The following is a 23,770-nucleotide window of genomic DNA, read 5'->3' as shown; positions in this document are numbered from 1 at the left end:
TCGGGAGTACTTGATTCTTCTCAATCCGAGCGTTATAACCGCTCGTCTTGCTCAGAGAAAAAGAGCCGAGCCGGACCCATATAATCGACGCACAGCCCAAGACACAAGGTTTCAAAGGGTGCTCGATACCGCTGCCTGGTAGGATGCGGCCGGTACTGCACCTTCGGAGTCCCAGTATGCATTTTACAGGCAACATACAGCTCCCTGACATTGAATAGGGTATTCAAATTTAAAAAAGGGAAAAACGACCCAGAAACGAGAATCTTCGTTTATGGCACTGAACGACTTAGGCCCAGAAACCGAGAATTCTCATGAATGGCACTGAATGTGTTAATAATAAACACTGTTAGGACTGTTTGACTCACTGCACAGACTCTGGTGCAGTGTGTTACTACGTTATGGACCATGCATAGAGCTGCCGCGGTATCGGTATTACCGCGGTATCGCTGTTACATCATGCCCACCGCAGCGTTGGGCTGAATACCGGCATCACCGCTGTTTTTTATTATATTATTATTATTATTACGCTCTCGTTGGGCTTGCGGCTCTGCAGATATACCCTACTTCTCTGTCGAGATTCCAAGCGACCCTATTGGGTACCAGAAAAGTCACATGAAACACTGCAGACCACTGATTGGTCAGAAGAGATACGCGTCACATGCTTGGAGCATCTTGCAGTGCTTTTATTTCCTGAATCTCAGCCATCACAACACGGCTAATAGTACGTTAGCTCCCACCGGAGACCCGAGTGGATTACCGACGCCGTCGCTCCTCAGGGAACGAGGCATAATGATTTTACTGCAACGAAATGTTATAATAAAAGCCCTTCGTTCTATACACTTGTCTGATTGAAAACTTTATTAACAGACCGCAGAATGGGTACAACTCGGCACGCTCTGAGCAAAGAAAGGAACTTAGATATTAATTGAGTAACGCTTGCCTTGATATGGTCCGGTAAATACGAACGTGTAACTATACTAACGTTAATGCCACAAATCGAATGCCTTTGTAATCATAAGTAGTAACGTTATAATAATAAGAAGAAGAAAGGGTCAGGGGGGTACCGACACAAAGTGAACGGCGCACGACCAGAGGGGAGATTTCGAATCCGTGTTTCACTTTTAATAACGAATGCGTGCATGCCGAATCCCAAACAATATTCATGCTGCAAAGTCATCCTCTAAAGATAGACATTTAGACTAGAGGCAGGCTATATGCTATATAAAGAGTAGACTACAAATAAAAAATTCAATCAAACTTTTTTTTTTGTGTGTGTGTGTGCGGTAATACCGCGGCGGTAGGAAATATATTGCAAATGTGTGCATTATATAAGGTAAGGAAAACATCAATACCGCGGCAGCTCTAATTCCATGCATATCACTATTATTACTGTCTGATTAAATCCTGCCATTCACTACTATTATCACTATCATCATTATTACCTTGCTCTTTATTCTATGTATTATTATTATTATTATTATTATTATTATAATATATTTTTTATTATTATTATTATTATTATTATTATTATTATTATTATTATTATTATTATTATTATTATTATTATTATTATTATTATTATTATTATTATTATTATTATTATTATTATTATTATTATTATTATTATTATTATTATTACCTATCCTTCCCCAAGGGATTAATAAAGGAACACTTGACTTGACTTGATGAAAATTTAGGAAAATGGTATGAATTATTAATCCCATCTGTGACACTTGTACTGTTTTTGAAAGAGTTCAAAGGGATAGTTCAGATTTTTGGACACAGCCGTGTGATGTTGTGAAGTGTTGGGTCGTGTTCCATCATGAATCGAGCATGGAAATGCTGGAGGACTGCATGTTTTTGTTATTGATGATTGAAGCTTTGGCATGGTGTGGATTAACACTTTTTTTGTCTTGTGACACCATTTTCTGCCTGTCTGATGCTTCCCGGCTCACTCAGAACCAGACTGCGGGCCAGAACTCTGACCGCGGGACTCAGTGAGTTACCTACACTACCAGCAAGGATTACATACCACTTGATGTCCAAACATCTGAACTATCCCTTTAAGATGTACTAAGATCTTTGATCATATGAAATGAGGACCGCATGGACTCAACCACTAAATTGTATGCGGAATCCACATGATTGTACGCGATTGACCCTGCATGGTCCTCATTTCAAACGATCAAACGATCTTTGTGCATCTTTCAAATCGCTCTGTACATTTCAGAGCTCGTAAGACCTGCCTGTGGACCCACATACAGCCTCTCATACAGTGAGATCTCAGATCAGAATACTTGAGGAGAACCTGGGCGACCAGGAGACCTCTCTACTCTCGGTCTATGACACAGAACAGCGTGGTGTGGTCAGACAGACAGATAACAGACAGTTTGAAGTCAGTCTCAGTGACCTCTGTCCAGGTCATTTGTGAGGTCAGTAGAGCTACGTTACTGAACATCCATCCAAACCCAAAAACAGAGACAGCAAAACTCCTGCAGGCAAAAAACATAACAGCAACAGAAGCCATTCAGGAAGTCCTCTGTGCTGCAAAACATAATAATAACAATAACAATAATAATAATAATAATAATAATAATAATAATAATAATAATAATAATAATAATAATAATAATAATAATAATGTAATAATAATAATAATATAAAAACAACAACAATAATAATAATAATGATAATAAAGATAATAATAATAATGTAATAACAATAATCATGAAATCATAACATAAAAGCATCAGAACCAACAGCTGGTGTTACAGTGTGGCGTGGGGGGCGGAGCCTGGAAGCAGAGTGGGCGGAGCCTGGAAGCAGAGTGGTGACAGGGATGCAGTCCAGCTTCAGAGGAGAAGGAGGGGTCACTGAGCAGAACGTCACCACCTCAGCAAGTGATGTGATCTTCAGGTAAGATGCTCATTTAAAGAGGTTACAAGTCAAATGATCTTAACTATATTGGCGGGTAATTTTGAACTTGTTTCAAGTAATCATTGAACAAAAATGTCAATCTTGAAACCAGAGATGTGTGTGGAGACAATTTCACACCTTTCAAGCAAACGTCTTGGAAGAACTCACATCAACACTAAACTAATTTTGGAGAAACGGCTAAATGAGTCGGATGATTTGACGTCAAACCGCGTTGAAATAAGTAAAGCCACTTGCTAAGATGTTCCTGTTCCGCGGTGCAGGGTAAGGTGAGGGGTCATAAGGTCAGGGGTCATGCTTGCCCTGTAGGGAGCCTACTGTACCTAACACAATGAGGGAGGGAGAGCAGGGCCAGAGGTCACCCTCGCCCTGAGAGTTGTCGTCCGGGGAGCAGGGGGCGTGGGCGGCGGGGAAGGTGGCGGACCTGATGATGTCATCGGCGGACTTGCTTTGGGGCGCTACAGCAGCTGTATCTATAGGGTCGGTAACCATGCCAACTGACTTATCAGTGTCATTTCAAACATCAAAACTGACTCAGCGACCACACTGCTAAACTGTAATGTCGTCAAACAGCACCCTCTAGGCGAGAGAGGTGATAACGTGGTACTGCGCTTTGGTTACAGTTAGGGATGTCCGATATTATCGCCCTACCGATATTATCGGCCGATATTGGCATTAAAATTTGGTTAATTAATATTGGTTTTAAATTTTTTTTTTATTATAATTTTTTTTTTTTTTTTTTTTTTTACATTTATTTAACCTTTACTTACCCAGGCAAGCAAGTAAGAACTAATTCTTATTTGATTTATTGTCAAAAGTATGCATAATGTTGTGTTAATTCCATGACAAGAGATATGTAATGTTAATTACCTGAAATTATTCCGTTTTTGGGGGGGGGACATAGATCGGTATCGGTTGATATCGGTATCGGAAATTAAGAGTTGGACTATATCGGCATATCGGATATTGGTAAAAAAGCCAATATTGAACATCCCTAGTTACAGTGTTTGTTTTTGTCTGATGTGTGGGCGGGGTCTCAGTGGAGACGGGGGGAGGGGCAGCTACTGCTGCTCACACCTCACACTCTGCCAAGAGAGGAGAGATATTCACAGTATAATACGTATAAACTCCAACCCACACGTCGGAGCCAAAACTAAAAAAGTAAACAAAGTGCAACGCCAAGCAAGGTCGCCTAGAGGTCGCTGTTTGACAGCATTACAGATTATACCTTTAAGGTCACAGTATACTTGTTATACAGTATATATTAGGGATGTCCCGATCCGGTCACGTGATCGGGATCGGGGCCGATCACATGATTTTCCGAAGATCGGGATCGACAAAAAAATAAATAAAAAAATCTGCTTTTTCTTTTTCTTTTTTTTTTTAAACATGACCATGTTCACGTCTTAAACTCATACTGAGGCCTTAGTTTTGGTTTTAAATTGCATATCATCATTCATTTATTTATTGTCACACAGAGCAGAAGAATTTTGCCAAAACAAACCAATAGTATCCAGCTGCAGAACGGCAGACCAGCCACACCATCAGACCCAAATGAATTTTTATTTTTTTAATCCTAATCCCAATTTCTCACATTACATTCACCCTGAATGTTCACGTTATCCAGGTGAAAAGTTAACTTCATAAATCATTTGATGTATAATTAAATCAAAGGAAATGCGTTTGGGTCTGATGGTGTGGCTGGTCTGCCGTTCTGCAGCTGGATACTATTGGTTTGTTTTGGCAAAATTCTTCTGCTCTGTGTGACAATAAATAAATGAATGATGATATGCAATTTAAAACCAAAACTACGGCCTCAGTATGAGTTTAAGACGTGAACATGGTCATGTTTGTTGAATAAAAAAAAAAAGTTAAAAAAAAAGATTTTTTTATTTATTTTTTTGATCGGATCGGGAAATATCAAAATCACATGATCGGGATCGGATCGGGAGCAAAAAAAACGTGATCGGGACATCCCTATTATATATATATATTATATTACAGTATACTCATTAGGGATGGGTACCGAATCCGGTACTTGGTACCGACCAAATCACATCAGTACTACCGAGTACCGATTCACGTGAGATCTACCGGTGCCACATTTCGGTACTGTAAAAAAAAGTTTTTTTTAAAGTCCGATGACGTCAACGTTTCGTTAGGGCAAAACAAAACCTATGAAGTGTGCCACATGTTTACGTCAGCGTTCACGCGCACATTACACGCTTACCTAGGATTTGACTTGATTCAACAACAAAGCAGTCGGGGCAATGGCAAGCCGAAAACGGTCGCAAGTGTTGTTACACTTTACAAAGCTAGATGCAGACAACGCTCACTGAAATATTATATATTATATATATATTAACAAATTGTTCTAAATAAATAATAATGATAATAAATTATTTGAAGTTTGGATTCATTTTTTTACAACTGAGGTAGGTAGATTACATTTTTAGAGACTAAAGTACCAAAAAAAGGTACCGTTGGGTACCGGTATCGATTCACAGGTACAAATGTGAGGGTGGCCGGGTAGCCCAGCGGACTAAGCGTCTGTCTACCACCGCAGAGACAGTGGGATCGAATCCGGCTGTGGTGCCTCCGGCTTGGTCGGCCGTCCATACTGACACAATTGGCAGTGTCAGCGGGTGGGAAAGCCGGTGGGGTGGGTCCTGGTCGTTGTAAACAGCGACTCCTACAGTTCAGTCGGGGCGCCGGCACAGCGAGGGAAGGAGGTAGTGTGACCCTTCCACACGTTACACTCCCCCAGTGAGAGTCCGCGCTGCCAAGTGAAAAGAAGCGGTGGGCTGGCTACACATGTGTCGGAGGAAGCATGTGATAGTCTCCGCCCTCCCATACCGACGGTAGGGGGTAGAGTGCGCAACGACCAGGAAGGGGATTGGGAATTGGCATAACGACTAACATTGGGATGGGAGAAAAACGGAAAAAGGAGGGGGAAAAAGATAATATATATTTCTTTTTTAAATGTGAACGGTTCAAATGTGAACGGTACCCAACCCTAATACTCATATATATATGACAGTATACTCGTTGCAGGTTCGGAAGAACAAAATTACACATTTGCAGAGAATACGAAGCTCTACTTTGGTTTCTGATACAATAAACGTATACGTACAAAATAATACGTATCACTACAGAAATCCTTTACATTATGTTACTACTGATGATGTAACGAGGGGTGTCCCATTTCCTAGGTAAAGATTTAAACTCCTCCCCCTTGTAACTCTGTTCTGATGTGCCACTACCCAGTCGAGGGCACTGCAGAACCAGGGGCAGGGCCAAGGGAACGGGAAGTGGGATTGGCCCCCGAGTCCTGATTGGCCTTTCTGTCAAACCATACAAAACAATGAAACCAGCAGTAAGATCTACTGGTTCTGGTACACCACTAGGCAGTCTAGACCAGCTGGCTCAAGCCTGTACTTGTACTTGTATACGAGAGTACAGGGTAGGAGAGAGACTTCAAACAGTGCAGTACGTTGCCAGTGGGGCTGGGGTGGTGGGCTGTTATGGTTATGGTTATGGTTAATGCAGTGACAAGTAGTTTAAATTGAACACCAGTTCACCTTCGGACAGTAAAACCATAAAACCAAGGCTCCATAACATAAAACAAACATCTGTGTTATTCCAGCACTCGGGATATTTCAAGAAGCAGAATTACTGGGCCAGATAACTCTAAAGACTAAATAACTTCTAAAGGATTCATAATGAATGATTGTTAGGCCGTACCAATAAAAAACACCCACCTTTACTTTTATACATTCAAAACGCCAATAATTACATACAAGTCTTTTTCAAAGTCTCATGCCTAACTGATTAATTCTGCTGCTTGGAAATACTCCTTTGATCTATGCTAAGCAAATCAAATGTTTCAAAGCAATCTCTTTTTAAAGGTATCCAACAGAGTCCTCGACTAGTTGCCGGAAGTTTACCCAAAATTGTGTATCACGTGTTCTTCCAGTGAGCGCACGAGGACTCACATGCATCTCACAAGCACGAGTGACATAGGAAAGAGAGCCCTGGAGGCGTGTCACGTTGCCCTGGTGCTTCAAACCGATTGGTCTATGTGAACAAGCTGCCTGTCAATCAAAGGAGGTCAGAATTGTCCCTAAACTGAAAGTGAAACTCTCGGCTGGGATGAAAACAAAATGGAGAGCAAAGAAAATGGTGAAAATAGATAGATATTCAGCTCCTGGATTTTTAGAACAACAATAGAAAACTGTCTATTTGGGTGGAAAGGTAAACAATCGGGACACCTTTCGTTCTCGGTTGGATACCTTTGAGGTGAAAACTAGGGGAGCATGTCTATGTTCCCCGGGTCCTATGTTCCCCGGGTTCTATGTTCCCCGCTTTGATTGGTTGATTGATTGAAAATTTTAGACCACCAGCCCTGATTCCAAACTCTAACCTTAACCAGTTCGAAAGAGGGCCTAAGCTTAACCGTTCGAAACAAGGCGGACATTAATAATTAATAAAATAATAAAAATTAATAAAATTTTCAATATATTAATCAATCAAAGCGGGGAACATAGAACCCGGGGAACATAGGAACCGGGGAACATAGGGATGATCCCAAAACTAGTAATAGTATTAGAAGTACCGTGCTGTTTGTAGATGGGGGGTTTTCTATAGATGTTACTCCCCTGATCTGAAAACAGACAAATAACAATAACAACAACAACATGCTGTATTTCATATTAATAACAAACAAATGTTTGTTCAAGGGCGCTTCTAAACATGCCATATTAATATATCAAACATCTTCTGTTCAAGGGCTCTTCTAAACATGCCATATTAATATATCAAACATCTTCTGTTCAAGGGCTCTTCTAAACATGCCATATTAATATATCAAACATCTTCTGTTCAAGGGCTCTTCTAAACATGCCATATTAATATATCAAACATCTTCTGTTCAAGGGCTCTTCTAAACATGCCATATTAATATATCAAACATCTTCTGTTCAAGATCTGGTCTGAACATGCCATATTAACCTCTTAAGCCCGGAGCCCTATTTTCTGAAAATCCGCCTAAAATACATACCTAAGTAAATGGAATATTGCTCCACTTCTACAAGGCAATTAGCATGTTCTTGGTATCTAGGGACATCTATGGACCTCAGTGAATGTATTCCCAGTGTCAGAAATATTGTGTCTATTACTAGGCTTGCTTAAATTGTGATGAAACAAAGGAGAATATGAATTATGATTTTTCTTTGCATCTTTGACAGTGAATAACACCATGCTAAAAATGACCAGACATGAAAAACTGCCACTCTCGTTCAGTACCTTCTTGAGATCACGTGTACAAAAAATCCAAGGAAATGAATAAAGGGAAGATGATTAAACAGAAGGTTTTGTAGATACAGTACTGAATTTTCCCATCTGGACACATGCAATTTGAAATATTATTATAGAATATAGAATAGATTACCTTATTATAGCCAATTCGCACATTTATGGATTGTGCCAAATCTTATCTTTCAAATGCTCGAGTTCAATTTGGATTTAGTATCACCAGGCGTGCATAAGAACAGATAATGAAATCTACTGTATGTACAGTAGGTTTATTATTCTGACCAGAGTGCCGCCATTTTGAAACTAATTTCAAATCTGATTGTTGCTACATGCTAAAAATAGGGGAGACAAACGAACTGTGCTCCAATATATGCCGATAACGTTACGTTTTGTAGTTTATTATCCTGTGTAATAAGAGATATTTAAAAAATGCATACAGAAGCCATTTGCTTTGTTTGACCTAGAGTGTTTCTGAAAAATGCCAACGCTCATTGAAAGCTCGTGATGTCCTCTTCAAAATGGCGTCAAAAAAAACAACAATTCCTGATGGTAAATTTTTCAAAATGGCAGACTTTTGTGAACTAAACAACAGAAAAACTAAAATTTTAATATATCTAATAACACTTTAACCTATTGGTAAACTAACGTATTGATGATAATATACATTATAACTGCTGTTGTGACATGGTTATGATGTTTATACTTGAATACGTTTGAAAAGAAAAACGATAATTTTGACAGTCTGGAGAACTTGATTTATGACGTGATGTCATTTGTGGTCCGCCCCCGGACCGCACGGGCGGAAGAGGTTAATATATGAAACATCTTCTGTTCAAGATATGTTCTAAACATGCCATATTAATATATCAAACATCTTCTGTTCAAGATATGTTCTAAACATGCCACTGCGTCATGATGCACAAGCCTCATGTATTCACAGTATTCCATCACGTTAGCCACAGACATGTTGCCGGGCAGACAACAACAGGTGATTATAATTAAATGAGGACCTTAGCCAATGAGGCGTGTTCATGGCATCGCTCCATTTTTGGTAGGAGACACATGACACGTCATTAGAATACTATGAACTCCCCAGAATATACCCATACACTGCATACACGTCATGAGAATACTATGAACACCCCAGAATATACCCATACACTGCATAAATGTAATGAGAGTACTATGAATACCCCAGAATACACCCATAAACTGTATACACATCATGAGAATACTATGAACATCCCAGAAGACCGGAAATGTCATTGATAATCACAATTATATTAATATTAAATAATTGTAATACCGTATTCCACCACTGGGGAACGCCAAAGGCAACCTCAAGGGAAATCATGTGTGCAATGACATCGGTCTTGCATCTGTGTCCAACTGATAAGAGAGTTGACCCTAAGGATGGGCCTCTGAGTTGAGGGTTTGATTTGTATATTCATCAAGTATAAGTCTGATTGGATGAGGATCATTTACATGATCAATAATAATAACCAATGAACCATAAATAAAGGTCAAGAAGGTCATGAATTGGTCAAACACCAATGTAATGGAAACCTCCTTTGACTTACTATATAAACTAAATGTTTGTTGATGATAAAGCAGCCTGTCCTCCAGAAGTTGAGTGGTGTATGGAACTCTGGGCTAGATAAGATCTAAGATAAGATAGCTGTTATCACCAAGTTATCTCTGTTGGACTTAGCTGCAATTGGCAGAGGTTAGGGAGGGGATTAGGCCCCCCGAACCTTAGCCTCTAACAGGCGGCGGTGGAATTGCAAAGTTCCGAGGGCAGGATAAAGATTCTGAATCGTGCTGGGGAGAGGTACTGAAGGCCCCCATGTCTAATGAAAGATGAATGAACATCTTGCCGTGGTACCGTCTAGTCTGCACGATTGTTGCATGTCATTTTTGTTGGCAACGCGTGGTACGCGGGCGACAGCCCACACCTAACAGAGGTGCACAGGGTACCTGTGTGAACAGGCAAGGCTGGTGAAAACGGTCAACGTTTCTATACCGATAGCAAAGTGGGACCGGGATGAGACCGGCAGTTCCTAACCGGGTGGCTAATAACCACTACGGGATCCTGATTGGAGGATGGAAACTGAGGTTTTGTCGATACAGGGGAGTCCGGATGGTAAGGCGACCCAGGCCTGGCTGAGGGGCAGCGCTGGTGGACTGGGGGGGGCAGCGCTGGTGGACGGGGGGGGGGGGGGGGCAGCGCTGGTGGACGGGGGGGGCAGCGCTGGTGGATGGGTGGGGGGCAGCGCTGGTGGACAGGGGGGGGTAGCGCTGGTGGACGGGGGGGGGGCAGCGCTGGTGGACAGGGGGGGGTAGCGCTGGTGGACGGGGGGGCGCAGCGCTGGTGGACGGGGGGGCGCAGCGCTGGTGGAGTTATGACTCTCTCTCTCTCTCTCTCTCTCTCTACTTACCTGGCCTGTGAAAGTGTTGTGGAGAGCGTGACAGGGTGGGAGTGTAACCATGGCGATTATAAACAGGTGACCCTATGGAACCCTGACTGGTAGACCTCTGGAGGATGAGTTCCCTCCTGTCATAGGAACCCTAGAGAGAGGGAGAGAGAGAGAGAGAGAGAGAGAGAGAGAGAGAGAGAGAGAGAGAGAGAGAGAGAGAGAATGATATAGAGAGAAAAGGATAGAGAGAGAATGATAGGGACAAAGAGAGAGAGAGAGAGAGATAGAGAGAGAGAGAGAGAGAGGATGATAGAAAGAGAAAAAAGGATAGAGAGAGAATGATAGGGACAAAGAGAGAGAGAGAGAGAGAGAAGGATAGAAAGAGAGAGAAAAGGTAGAGAGAGAGAGAGAGATATATATATAGAGAGAGAGAGAGAGAGAGAGAGAGAGAGAGAGAGAGAGAGAGAGAGAGAGGAGACAGAGAAAGAGAAGGATAGAGACAAAGAGACAGAGAGAGATAGAGAGAGAGAAAGAGAGTGTTCATAGGTCTATATTTCCTACATGCATCAAGTTATTCACATCCATTTTTCTATTAGGTAGAGGAATATCCTGACAACTAGCGTGTCAAGTTTGTCTTATTATTAATGTACATGAGTTCAGAGGAGCCTCAGATCCCATACGGCCAGGCTTTATTTCAGCTCTTTTTCAGTGTATAACGATATCTATCAATGTAACTATTTTTGTAGTAAAGTATTTTATTTTGTTGTGTTTTGTTCTACCTCCGGTAGGGGCATCTCAGAAACAAAAGGCCTTGTTGACAGTTTGTCGCTGGGCTGATTGTGAAACATTTTTAAATGTACTGGATGGCTTCAGCCCCACTGACACGTTACACGTGCTAGCATCGCTTATACATGCTAACAACTCCAGTGCTTTTTAAATGGAAGATTGAACTCTCGGTTAATTTCACACTAAATCAGATATGCCTCCTAAAAAAAACATGAAACACCCCTTTCAATAGAAACATCAAAGAGACTCTGATAGAAGAACTCACCTCTGCTGATAGTGTAGGAGACATGGTTCTAGAGGGCTGCAAAACAAAAACACATCTATGTTATTAATGTTTACACACTTTACCTCCAATGTGAACACTAATCTGAAAGCCAGTGTTAGACTGTTAGACTGTAGAAGACACCTGGGCCCTGTTTCTTGTACGTGGTTCAACTAAGTCGATCAAGATGTCATTATCCAGCTTCAGTTAACCCGATGTTTGAAGCCGGGATTTTCCTGTTTCACGAAGGTGGATTCAGTCTCGTTAACTCAAGCCAGACTTGCGACTCAGGCTAAATGCGCGCGGCCGTTTTAGGTGAAAAGCCAGCACGTATCGATGGCAGAGATCCTGATTCTCAACGGCATTGATTGATTAATTGATTTAAGACTTTATTGACAGATTGCAATACGGCTCAATCGCCTCGCCGACAAGTTAAATGCGTTATCTATAGGCTAATTCTAAGTCCCTCATTACCTCAATCAATCAGATTATATTTCTTTAAACTTGCCTGCTGGATTGAATAATCAAATGAGATCTTGCTAGCGAAAATAATTAGTTAACTGTTATACAGAATTACGATACGGCTCTCTTACCCATTGATTGATGTATAGTCAATCTTTAACTTATCTCCAATGTGGTCTAACGGGTTGTTCTTTTGACTTTCACACGGACGACCGGGGTTCGAGACCCTAGTCGTCTCCTTCTTCTTGCAATATAGGAATAATTCAATTTGGTGCACGTTGAGAGCTATATAAAGAATGACATCCTCAATGCATGTAGATTTATAATATTTTAACTTAAAACCAGGCTACTTTGGCGTATAATCATTAATATTATATTCAAAAAAATCATATTGGAAACACCGGGATTTGAACCCCGGTCGTTGGGTTGGCAGGCTTGAGCACTACCGCTGGGCCACTGGGCCAGATGGGATAAATTCATTGTTTATACATTAATGAACGAGAGACCCGTGTTTAGAATATCCTTTGTTTTGAATGAAGTTTATCTCTTTATCCTCATTCATTAATGTGACGTCAACGGCTCATTCAATTTCTCAAATCCGTCAAACAGCGCATCTCATCAGACATCTTAATCCCAGTTACAATTAAAATAACCACATAATGTGTACATCGCACGAGCGAGCGCCACCGTCGCCACGGTATATATAACGTGCATTATTTAGGACAAAGTGAATTTAGTATCAGCATTTTGGGTCTATTTTACATTTCAAAAGCCCCCTCTGGAAGAATGGAGCACAAAAACGTAATTCAGAATGGTATAATGCAGATCGTAGACTGTGGGAATAGTTTCAGGAAACGAGCTGTCACTTTCTTTGCGGGGGCGTGGCTCTGCGTGATCCGGCTAACTTGAACTTGAACTCTGCTTTCGAGCAGGCTCAAACTTTTGGATCTGTTGTCATGGTGATTTGGAAAATCCACGTACATGAAACCGGAAAGTCCGGCTAACTCAGTTATCCAGCTAAAGTTATCCGGCTAACTCAGTTATCCAGGTACAAGAAACAGGGCCCAGGTATTAACCCTGGTGTCTTCTACAAGGCAGTTCGTGTCCTTCCTCTATGACGTCCTGCTCACTGTGACTTGGTGTTAGTTACCTTGTCGTCTGGGGGCAAGGGGGAGCGCTCCCTTCTGGCCGTGTGGAGCTGAGAGAGGAACAAAGACAGTCGGTGTTGTAACACTTTAAACTCCAGTTAATAACATTTTCATTAAGCCGTGCATAAGCCCTGAATAAGAGATTCATAACTGCATTTGTGACAATGTAGTGAAACATTTTAACTAAGCGCTAGTTCAGATTGTTTTAAACCCCAGTCCTAGATTCTACTTGCCTCTGTGTGACTTTGGAGTAGATTTCAGTTTGTTTTCAGTCAGCTTGGAGCCTAGAGACAGGAACTTGACCCCATTAACTAATTAACTGGTTTGAGGTTAACCCTTTCACTGCCACAAAACAGAAGGTTAACCCTTTACTATCACACAACCGACAGTCGCCACGCTATCGCGTGGCAGTGAAAGGGTTAACCCTCTGTGTATTGTCACAGTGAAAGGGTTAACCGTTTTGGTAGTGCAGCAGTGAAAGGGTTAACTAACCAGATCAACGGTACTATGAGGAAGAGCGTGGATTGAAGCCCTGGTGTGTAACATACCCAGAATGCCTTGCAGTCCGAAAAAGACTGAGCACCCATCGGGATGTTTTTAACATGTTTTAATGTGTATTACGGACATAGACCCTCTATATTATTGTAATGTTACTAGAGCTACTAGCCACTATACTATAGACCCATTTGACTGTAGTTAGCAAAGCCAAGATACATAGCATGCTAGTCGCTAACATTATCAATTGGTTCCGATGCTGTGTTGTATCAAATGGAACATAAATTCATTACTGCAATCAAATGGGTCTATTTCACTAGAATGCTAGTGGCTATAGGTAGATAACTAGTGACTAGGTAGATATCTAGTGGCTAGGTAGATAGCTAGTGGCTAGCTAGATAATTAGTGGCTAGGTAGATGGCTAGTGGCTAGGTAGATAGCTAGTGGTTAGATAGATATATAGCTAGTGGCTATAGGTAGATAGCTTGGCTTCAATCATATGCTTCTTGTTCTGACCTGCTGATGCTACAGTGATTTTATTTTACGAGTGGTAAGATTAGCAACTAGCATGCTACTGTATGTATCTTGGCTTTGCTAACTACAGTCAAATGGGTCTATAGTGGCTAGTAGCTCTAGTAACGTTACAATCACTAAGAAGGTCTATGACCTGTCCCCCCCCCCCCCCCCCCCCCGTTCAGAGGTTTTTCCCTGCCCCGATCCCCCCTCCTGCTCCTCCTACTCCCCCCTCCCCTCCTGTCCATCCAAGGACTCATGAACAGCCCCCTCCTTTTCACAGACTGCTACCTCCCCCTGCTGGACATTTATTGCCACTACTCCTGCTTCACTTGTATGTCATGAAGATGTCTGTATTTATGTGTTTTCTTCCCATAGTGTTATCCCTTCCTTTGTATTTGTTACCCAGTGTGCTCCCGTGCTTTGCTTTTGTTAAGTGTTTATTCTGTCTTTTAGTGTGTTCCCCAGTGTGTTCAGTCTGTTTCCTTTCCCAGGTGTGTCTCGTTTCCCCATCACCCTCATGTTGTTAATTAGTCTATCTATATATGCTGTGTGTTTCCTGTACTCCTGTTTGGTCCATTGTTTGGTGTCCATGTTTGCTGTTGCTGTCTAGTGTTCCTGGCTGTTGCTTCCTCGTTCATGTTCTCTGTGCTGTACCTTGTCTCCCGTGAGCCTAAACCCTTGGTCTGTAAGTGTTTTCTAGTGTTAGTGTTTTTTGTTTGTTCTACCATCTTTGTTTTCGTGTACAGTTCGTCTAGTTTTTGTTAGTGTTTTATTTGTTGTTAGATTGTGTTTTTCCCTACCAGCTCTGCTGTGGTTTTTAGTTCTTGTTTTGTAGTTTGCCCTCTGCCGGCCATTGCTGTGCCATCCTTATTTTGTGCTGAAGTAAAGCATTATACTTTTGACTTCACCCCTGGCTCCGTGTCTCGTTGTTGCCTATTGCCTTCTCCTCATCCTGTTCTGCGTTTGGGTCCTCCGCCAACACTAATCCCTAACAATGACCGTAGTATGCATGTGTTAAAAGCATCGTGGCGGGTGCTCAGTCTTAGTCGGACCGCAAGGCCTTCTGGGTATGCTCTCCACAGTAGTGCATCTCAAGATTCAAGAGATTTATTTGTCGCATCTAGTCCCTCCCCTCATCAGTAGCAAATAGGACTAGGGTTCCAAAAATCACAACTATCCCTTTATTGAGTGGAAATTTCAACTGGCAACTGGCAGCCAAATTACTTTTAATCTGATTCTATCATGCAGAATGTTTCACAGTTCTCCTCTCCTGGAATCACTTGTGAAAACACTACAGTAGTATCTACCCTACTTACACATCAGGATAATTAAAATAGCTTAAAGGAACACACCAATATTATGGGAAATGCACTTACCGTCTTTCTCCAGAGTCAAACAAGAAGATAGATACCAATTTCCTCTCTGTGCGTTCAGTAGAAAGCTATCGGCTTCCTACTGAACGCACAGAGAGGAAATTGGTATCCATCTTGTCGGCTTCCTACTGAACGCACAGAGAGGAAATTGGTATCCATCTTCTCGGCTTCCTACTGAGCGCACAGGGAGGAAATTGGTATCTATCTTCTCGGCTTCCTACTGAACGCACAGAGAGGGAATTGGTATCTATCTTCTTGTCTGACTCTGGAGAAGACGGTAAGCGGAACGTTTCCCATAATGTTGGCGTGTTCCTTTAAAGTAGCTTAACTCATGTGACATTACTGTAGTTGGGACCATAGTGAGCAGCAGGCTGTGTCTGTTTACCTCTCCCACACTCTCTCTCCTCTCCTCTCGCTCGTCCAGGGACGTGGTGTACATGGGCTCATAGGTAATAAGGTCGGGGCGTTCTATGTCATATATGGCTTTGACTTTAGGGATGGCGGCTAGGTCTCTGTAATCAAGGATCTCATTGTCTACTTTTGCCTACGAGACAAATAAACACACACACACACACACATACACAGTACACACACACACATGGAGACAAGAGGAGGAATTACTAGAAACACAACACTATTGTATTGAGTAGGATTAAAGGGTTATATTAAAGGGTCACTTCACCAAAAGAAGAATGGCCATTTATTTTGCACATAATCGCACACACTCTTAACTCTAAAAAACGATTTGCACACATTCATTTGTTTAGTTATTGAGAGTAAATTTGTTTGAATATGGCCAGCACTAGTGATGTCATCTGGGACACTGAGTTATTGTGTTAATTACAGCTTTTTGGATGTGTGTGAGATCATGTGCAAAATAAATCAGTATTGTTTTTTGGTGAAATGCCCCTTTAATGATTCAAATTGTAGTTGTTGTTTTTCACCAGGCAATTGTACAGTCATGAGAAGAATTGTTTCTACATTCATCCTTCTGCTGCAATGAACTATATACTATATAGTATATACTATAGATAATATACTATATAACTTATTATACTCTGAATCTCTCTGTGGATTTCTGACCTCTCTGAGAAGTCGACCAATAATACATTTCCCCACTCAACTCCAACCCACATATCAAACCAAAACAAAAATATGCAATACCAAATGGGTCTCTTTAGCATAGAGGTTGCTGTTTGTTGTTACAGATTCAACCTTTAATACAAGACTAAATTACTTGTTGAGATGGATATTCTTTGCAGTGTGTGTGTCAAGTGCCTGGTAAAGAAAAATAACATATTACAATTTAAAATGTCAAGGTTCCTTTAACAGTTTAAAATGTCAAGGTTCCTTTTACAGATTAAAATGTTCAAGATTCCTCTAACAGCTCAAAATATCAAGGTTCCTTTAACAGTTAAAATGTCACGGTTCCATTAACAGTTAAAAATGTCAAGGTTCCTTTAACAGCTCACAATGTCAAGGTTCCTTTAACAGATCACAATGTCAAGGTTTCTTTAACAGTAAAAATGGCATGGTTCTGTTAACAATTTAAAATGTCAAGGTTCTGTTAACAATTTAAAATGTCAAGGTTCCATTAACAGTTTAAAATGTCAAAGTTCCATTAACAGTTTAAAATGCCAAGGTCCCATTAACCGTTTAAAATGTCAATGTTCCTTTAACAGTTTAAAAGGTCAAGGTTCCATTAACAGTTTAAAATGTCAAGGTTCCTTTAACAGTTTAAAATGCCAAGGTCCCATTACCAGTTTAAAATGTCAAGGTCCCTTTAACAGTTTAAAATGCCAAGGTTCCTTTAACAGTTTAAAATGTCAATGTTCCTTTAACAGTTTAAAATGCCAAGGTCCCTTTAACAGTTTAAAATGCCAAGGTCCCTTTAACAGTTTAAAATGCCAAGGTCCCTTTAACAGTTTAAAATGTCAAGGTTCCTTTAACAGTTTAAAATGCCAAGGTTCCATTAACAGTTTAAAATGTCAAGGTTCCTTTAACAGTTTAAAATGTCAAGGTTCCATTAACAGTTTAAAATGTCAAGGTTCCTTTAAAGCCACTGGAAACTCAAAGCCACAATAGCTGTCTAACTATGTAATTTAGGGTATTTACTGTACATCATAGTAAGTATGTAAAAAGATTAGAATTAGATATTTGTTTCAATCCAAATTCAAAATATTGTCATTTCAATTTCTGTAAACCTTCTTGGGCATGGTTATGCTCAGACATGTATTACTGAAATAACGCAATTAATTCCACAAATCAATTGTAAAAATCAACTAACTAGTTGGCTAGTCAGTAGATTTGTCAAGCCTTCTAACCAGTAGGGTCCTTAATAGATTTGGTCGTTTATTCCATGACAGCAAAATGTTTTTAAATAGTAAATAAAATTACATTTGAGCTGACAGGCATAATCAACTGTGATCTGATCACGTCCCCAAGACTATCCTGAGAAAAGACTAGGCCATGGCATAGGCCATCGTGAGCAGGTGGGTTTTCAGTCTTCAAGGAGTCCAAGGGTGTGGCAGTGCGGATCTCGGCTGGGAGAGAGTTCCAGAGGGTGGGGGCCGCCGCGCTGAAGGCTCTGTCCCTAAAGGTTTGTAGGCAGGTGTGGGGGATGGAGAGCAGATACATGTCTGAGGATTGCAGGGAGGGGGTGTAGGGGTGGAGGAGGTCAGATAGGTATTGGGGGGCATGGAGGGATTTGTACTGTAGGTAAGGATGAGCATCTTATATGATATACGGGACTTGACCGGAAACCAGTGGAGGTGGGTGAGGGTGGGGGTGATGTGCTGCCACATGTGCTCGGTGAGGATGAGAACCCTTGCAGCTAAGTTCTGCACATACTGAAACCTGTCCAGGGTGTTGCTGGGTACCCCAGACAGGACTCCATTACAGTGGGCAAGGCGAGGCGGGAGGTGATGAATGCATCGATGAGGGTCTCTGCCACAGAGTTGGTGAGTGAAGGCTTGAGCTCTGTCTTGTTGGTGTTGAGCTTGAGAAGGTTTGATGACATCCAGAGTTTTATTTCATGTAGGCATGTTGACAACTGAAGAGATGATTTGCTGGTGAGATACAGCTGTGTGTCGTCGGCATAGGAGTGGAACCTCAAACCATGCTGACGGATAATCTGGCCAAGGGGGGGAACATGGTGAAGAGGATGGGGCCAAGCACAGAGCCTTGAGGCACGCCCTGGTTGACTGGGGCCGGGTTGGAACTGGAGGCTGTGATGGTGACAGACTGTTTCCAGCTGTACCAGTGAGGCGGAGGCGGTCAGACAGGCGGTTTAGGAAAATAATGTGGGAGACAGTGTTGAAGGCTGCAGAGAGGTGGAGGAGGATGCGGATGTGGCCAGAGTCGGTGGCAGTGAGAAGGTTGTTGGTGATTTTGATGAGGGCGGTCTCTGTGCTGTGGTTTGGTCTGAAGGCAGATTGAAGAGGTTCAAAGAGTTCATGGTGTGATGGATTTTGGCGGCAACTGCTCTTCCAAGTTTCAAGTTTCAAGTTTCTTTATTAGTTGTCATACAAAAATACAGAATACTTTTATATGAAATGCTTTTTCCTGTTCTGCTCCTGAGAGTGTGCTAGATAAAAATAAAATAGATAAGTAAAAAATTGAAGTCAAAAGTACGTAACAAGTGTAAACAAAAGTGTTCAACAAAAGTGTTCAATATACATATATACAATATACAATACAGAGTAGGAAACATTTTGTAACTGAGTTACAATACAATATAAAGTACAATGCAGAAATGGGATGAGGTACAACTTAGGGTAAGGTGCAATGAGGTATGAGTTGTAGTGCAAATCTCTTTACCAATAAATAAAGTGTGTTAAAGTGTCTAAAGTGGGTGCTACAGTGAGCTGTTTATTTAAAGTGAGTGTATGCATGTGGATGTGTGTGCTGTGAGTGTATTTGATGGTTTGTCACATAGTGTCATTGAGCATCCTGATGGCCTGGGGATAGAAGCTCCTTCTGAGTCTCTCTGTGCTTGCCATGAGACTCCGGTATCGCTTGCCTGACCGCAGCAGTTCAAAGAGGCAGTTGTTTGGGTGGCTAGAGTCTTTGATTATTCTCTTAGCCTTCCCAGGATTTCTCTTTAGAAGTTTAAAATGTCAAGGTTCCTTTAACAGTTTAAAATGTCACGGTTCCTTTAACATGTTGATCTTGGTGCAGCTGTTCAAGAAATGTGCCTCTTAGTCAACCAGTCATAGTGGAGCCGATTCACCAGACAATTTCAATGCTCAGTGACAGTAACATGGCTTGTCTACCTGCCAGCATGGACAGTAGAATGACCGGTAGACACACACACAGTTAGTTAGACACCACCAGGCTGGAGGCTACAGTGTTCTGATGTCCTGGTTGTGTTGCTACTATTAGAACACAACAGCAGCAGAGAGGCACGAGGCTCCATCAATGCTCTGTATGCGATAATATCTCATCTGATCAGATTGGCAAGGAAAATATGGCCCAGGCTAAAAATAAGTGGAATTATCCTTTAATAGCTGAAGGCATTGAAGCTGTGACATAGAACCTACATAGATGGTGTGACATTGAACCTACATAGATGGTGTGATATGTAACTTACATAGATAGTGTGATATATAACTTACATAGATAGTGTGCTATATAACTTACATAGATAGTGTGATATATAACTTACATAGATAGTGTGACATATAACTTAGTGTGCTATATAACTTACATAGATAGTGTGCTATATAACTTACATAGATAGTGTTGTGAAGGATCAGATTAAACCGAATATATATATTTATTTATGGATATATATTTAATAGTATTTGTATATCGTTTGATATCCCTTGTATATTCCTTGTACATATACACTGAATATCCCTTTGGTCTACTAACAGCCCATAATAGTTTCATTCTCTCATTGGACAAGAACCTGGCGCCAGCAGCCAAGCCCCTTGGTTCAAGTTCAATCGTGCCGACGAACATGTCGTTACTAGCCCGGTTCCGCGTAGGAATACGTCTGGCGAAATACGAATGGTACTATTTGTTCACAGCGCATATATATATGGCGCAAGTAAAGTAGAACTTTCTTTTAGTCCCTTAGCCCTTAGTTCTTTACCCTCCAACCTAGTGGCAAGACGTTAAGCCTCACCCACGATACACGTGTGGTGCAGTATGGTCAACTTGGCCTCAGAATGGCATTGAGACATCGTGTGGATTAATAGTTGAATTGTCATAGTTTGGCACTATACCGTCGAGTGGGACGTATTTCTATTAAGTTAATAATAGTCTATTATGTATGGTGCATCGTTCGGTTAGAGTTATAAAGTGAGCAGTACCCCCATCGTTTCCTCGCGTTATCTAGAGTCTTAACCAGGCTGGGCAGACCACGTGTGGTGCTTTCATCCGAGGAGTTCTGGGCTAGGACGAGTGGACCTGCACATTGGATTACCTTACCCGGACGACGGCGAGCCCTACACGGCTTGGATTATCTACTTGCTTTGGGTGCTTTGATTATGCCATGGATAACAGCCAACACTGGTAAGTGTTGGAACTACCCCCGAGAGGAGTCCAGGTGAGACGGCGCTCTAACCCGAGTGAGGTCGCCTCACGTCTCTTCGTTGTGGACCGGCAGCTACCGTCTACAAGAGGGCCCAACTGTATTCATCTGTGGACCAAGGTTCTGTGGGCACCGTGTTCAGCACTCTGAATTCTCCCAAGAAATCGTTGGCCAGATGGGATATCGCCAGCGGCTCTCCTAACCCCCCCCCCCCCCCCCCCTACTGACTTACAACCAGCAGGACCCCCCTTTAGTATATCCAGCTATAATCATTTAAGTACCATCGCTATAGTTCCCTAAAGAACCAGGTTGTATACTTGCTTCCTGCGTAACCAGAGATTGGACATTCAATGTTGATTTGCCTACGAATACTCATTTGCCTTACAAGTGCATTCAAATCATAAATGTCATTAAGTGAACGTTGTATATACCCTTTGCTATATATTAAATATTCGATTTATACATTTGTGTGGACTTGGTTTCATGGTGGGAAAGTGTTCATCATATCTATATCATGTACTGTGTGGCCAGTAGTTAAAGTACATAAAGCGGTAGTGGTTTAATGATACCATACTTATCAATACAGTCAGGGAATTGTACCCCTCAGTTACAATTGGTCCTTTGAGCCGGAGGGTAACTAGTGTAATATTAATATAGTGTTATTAATATTGAAATGGCCTATGATGAACACTCCACGAAACGGTCCTCCTAACGTAGAACGCCCGCGGCGCAGACGACAGACACCTCAGTACTTAGAGGATTACGCTGTCAGTCAACTACCTAGCCTTCGACAAACTGTAAATGCGGTAAAAGTAGAAAGTAAAATTATGTCTGACCTTAACGACCAGGTTACCCCGACCACAGAGGCCCTAGTGGGTTCTAATGTAACTGACCAAGCTCACGGTGGGGACCAGGAGGGAGCTGACATGCCTTTACCCCCCGCCAATACCGAAGAAGTAGTCCCCGACCATACCCGGGAGGAAGACAACCCTACAGAGAGAGAACTCTGCACGGAACAAGATGAGGAGAGCGCCGAGGAGATAGAGCTCCAGGACTCCCCAACGAGTACAGCCAGGAGCGGCTCACCTCTACAACCGTCTTCCCCCAGCGAAGCGGAGAGGATGCTATCACAGGCGTTCCTCGTCAGCCTGACAGCCTCTACCGAACGCGATCGACTCCAGGGTGAACGCGATCGACTTCAGGGTGAATGCGATCGACTCCAGACACAGCAACGGAGCGAAGAAGAGCGCATACGCCTGGAGATGAGACGCCTTCAGACGGAAGAGAATATGGCAAGAGACCGAGCAGACACCCAGCGTGCCGCTGCCGGTGCCCAAAGAGAAACAGAGCGCGACCTCGCTCTCATCCAGCGCGAAACAGAGCGCGACCTCGGTCTCATCCAGCGCGAAACCGAGCGCGACAGACTACAGGGCGAGCGCGACAGACTACAAGCGCAGCTAATGGAGCAGCTGATCACCAAGGCAACACCCTCTCCCTCCGCCAGGGGTTCAAGGAACTCGTCGAGACAACAGTCAAGGGCAGCATCCCCTAACCGAGCAAGCGACCCTGAACTTGACCAACAGACCAAGCCTATACCCCCCGCAGACCCCCTTCCCCGACCGGTCCAAGCGAGACCCAGCTACAAGGAAGGAGCGGCATACACTGCGGAGAAGCTAAATAAACGACTACAGGATCTAGAGGACCTGATAGAAGAAGAAGAGGGAGAGGAGGAGAACCAAGCCCGACGACAGCACAGTACTCCACCGGACCAGGAGGTCCAGTACAGCCCAGGCTATACCCCCGCGGCGCTGCGCTACAGACCCCCGACTCTATTCATGGGTGAGCATGACGCACGACCAGCCCCGAGGAATAGCACCTGGACCAGCGGGCCATGGTACCCTGCCGGTACCAGCCGACAGAGAGGCGCAAGAGGAGACTCGCCTAGGAGGCCTCTCCCCCAACGCTCGCCGATGTATCAGCCATCCACGGCGTCATACATTGGTACACCGACGTTTCCAGACTTCACCTATGAGAATCGAGCACAGTACACGGAGCTCCGAATGTGCTTAGAGACAATGATGGTGGACGTCGTTGATGAACGTCACAAGTATGCAATATTACTGAAGCACCTGAAAGTACCCCGAGCGCACAATATAGCGCTAGCCTATGCCACCTCTACGACCCCATACACCGCGGCTCTAGCAGCGCTGGACCAGAGATATGGACGTATATGGGATTACGTAATCCAAGAGATAAGGCATATTGACCGCCTACCCCCAGCAACAGACAATCGCTCATTAGACGACCTGTCTATAAAAGTGCAGTCCCTGGTAGGGATGCTGGGAGCGCAACGAGAAAAGGGTATGCACAAGCTATACGCCAACTCTAACGTCGAGAGGATTTTAGAGAAGCTGCCACCCGCCAGACAAGAGCGCTTTAGGCGGCAGAGAGACCACCGTGATCCTAACGGTCCCGAACCATCCCTCCTCGATCTAGCCGACTTCCTGGCGAGAGAAGTCAGCAGC

The 23,770-nt window shown here is 42.7% G+C and overlaps 1 protein-coding gene across 3 annotated transcripts in view; it reads right to left on the bottom strand.

Moving 5' to 3' along the window:
• LOC311234212 (actin-binding LIM protein 1-like) overlaps window positions 1-23,770 on the bottom strand; it is a 283,408-nt gene that overhangs the window by 40,362 nt on the left and 219,276 nt on the right. For 2 of the 3 annotated variants that reach the window (XM_084321336.1, XM_084321334.1), the window contains exons 10-14: window positions 16,092-16,250; window positions 13,325-13,372; window positions 11,716-11,751; window positions 10,686-10,815; window positions 7,550-7,597 (exon numbers count right to left, since the gene is read on the bottom strand). In XM_084321336.1, the coding sequence (XP_084177462.1) occupies window positions 7,550-7,597; window positions 10,686-10,815; window positions 11,716-11,751; window positions 13,325-13,372; window positions 16,092-16,250 (421 nt within the window). The remainder of the gene's footprint in view (window positions 1-7,549; window positions 7,598-10,685; window positions 10,816-11,715; window positions 11,752-13,324; window positions 13,373-16,091; window positions 16,251-23,770) is intronic. The other variant, XM_084321335.1, reaches the window with a different exon arrangement.

This window comes from Notolepis coatsorum, assembly GCF_963971535.1.
Source record: "Notolepis coatsorum genome assembly, chromosome: 9".
Lineage (NCBI taxonomy): Eukaryota > Metazoa > Chordata > Actinopteri > Aulopiformes > Paralepididae > Notolepis > Notolepis coatsorum.
Note: the sequence above shows the minus strand (reverse complement) of the source record. Positions and strands in the feature narration are given on the sequence as shown.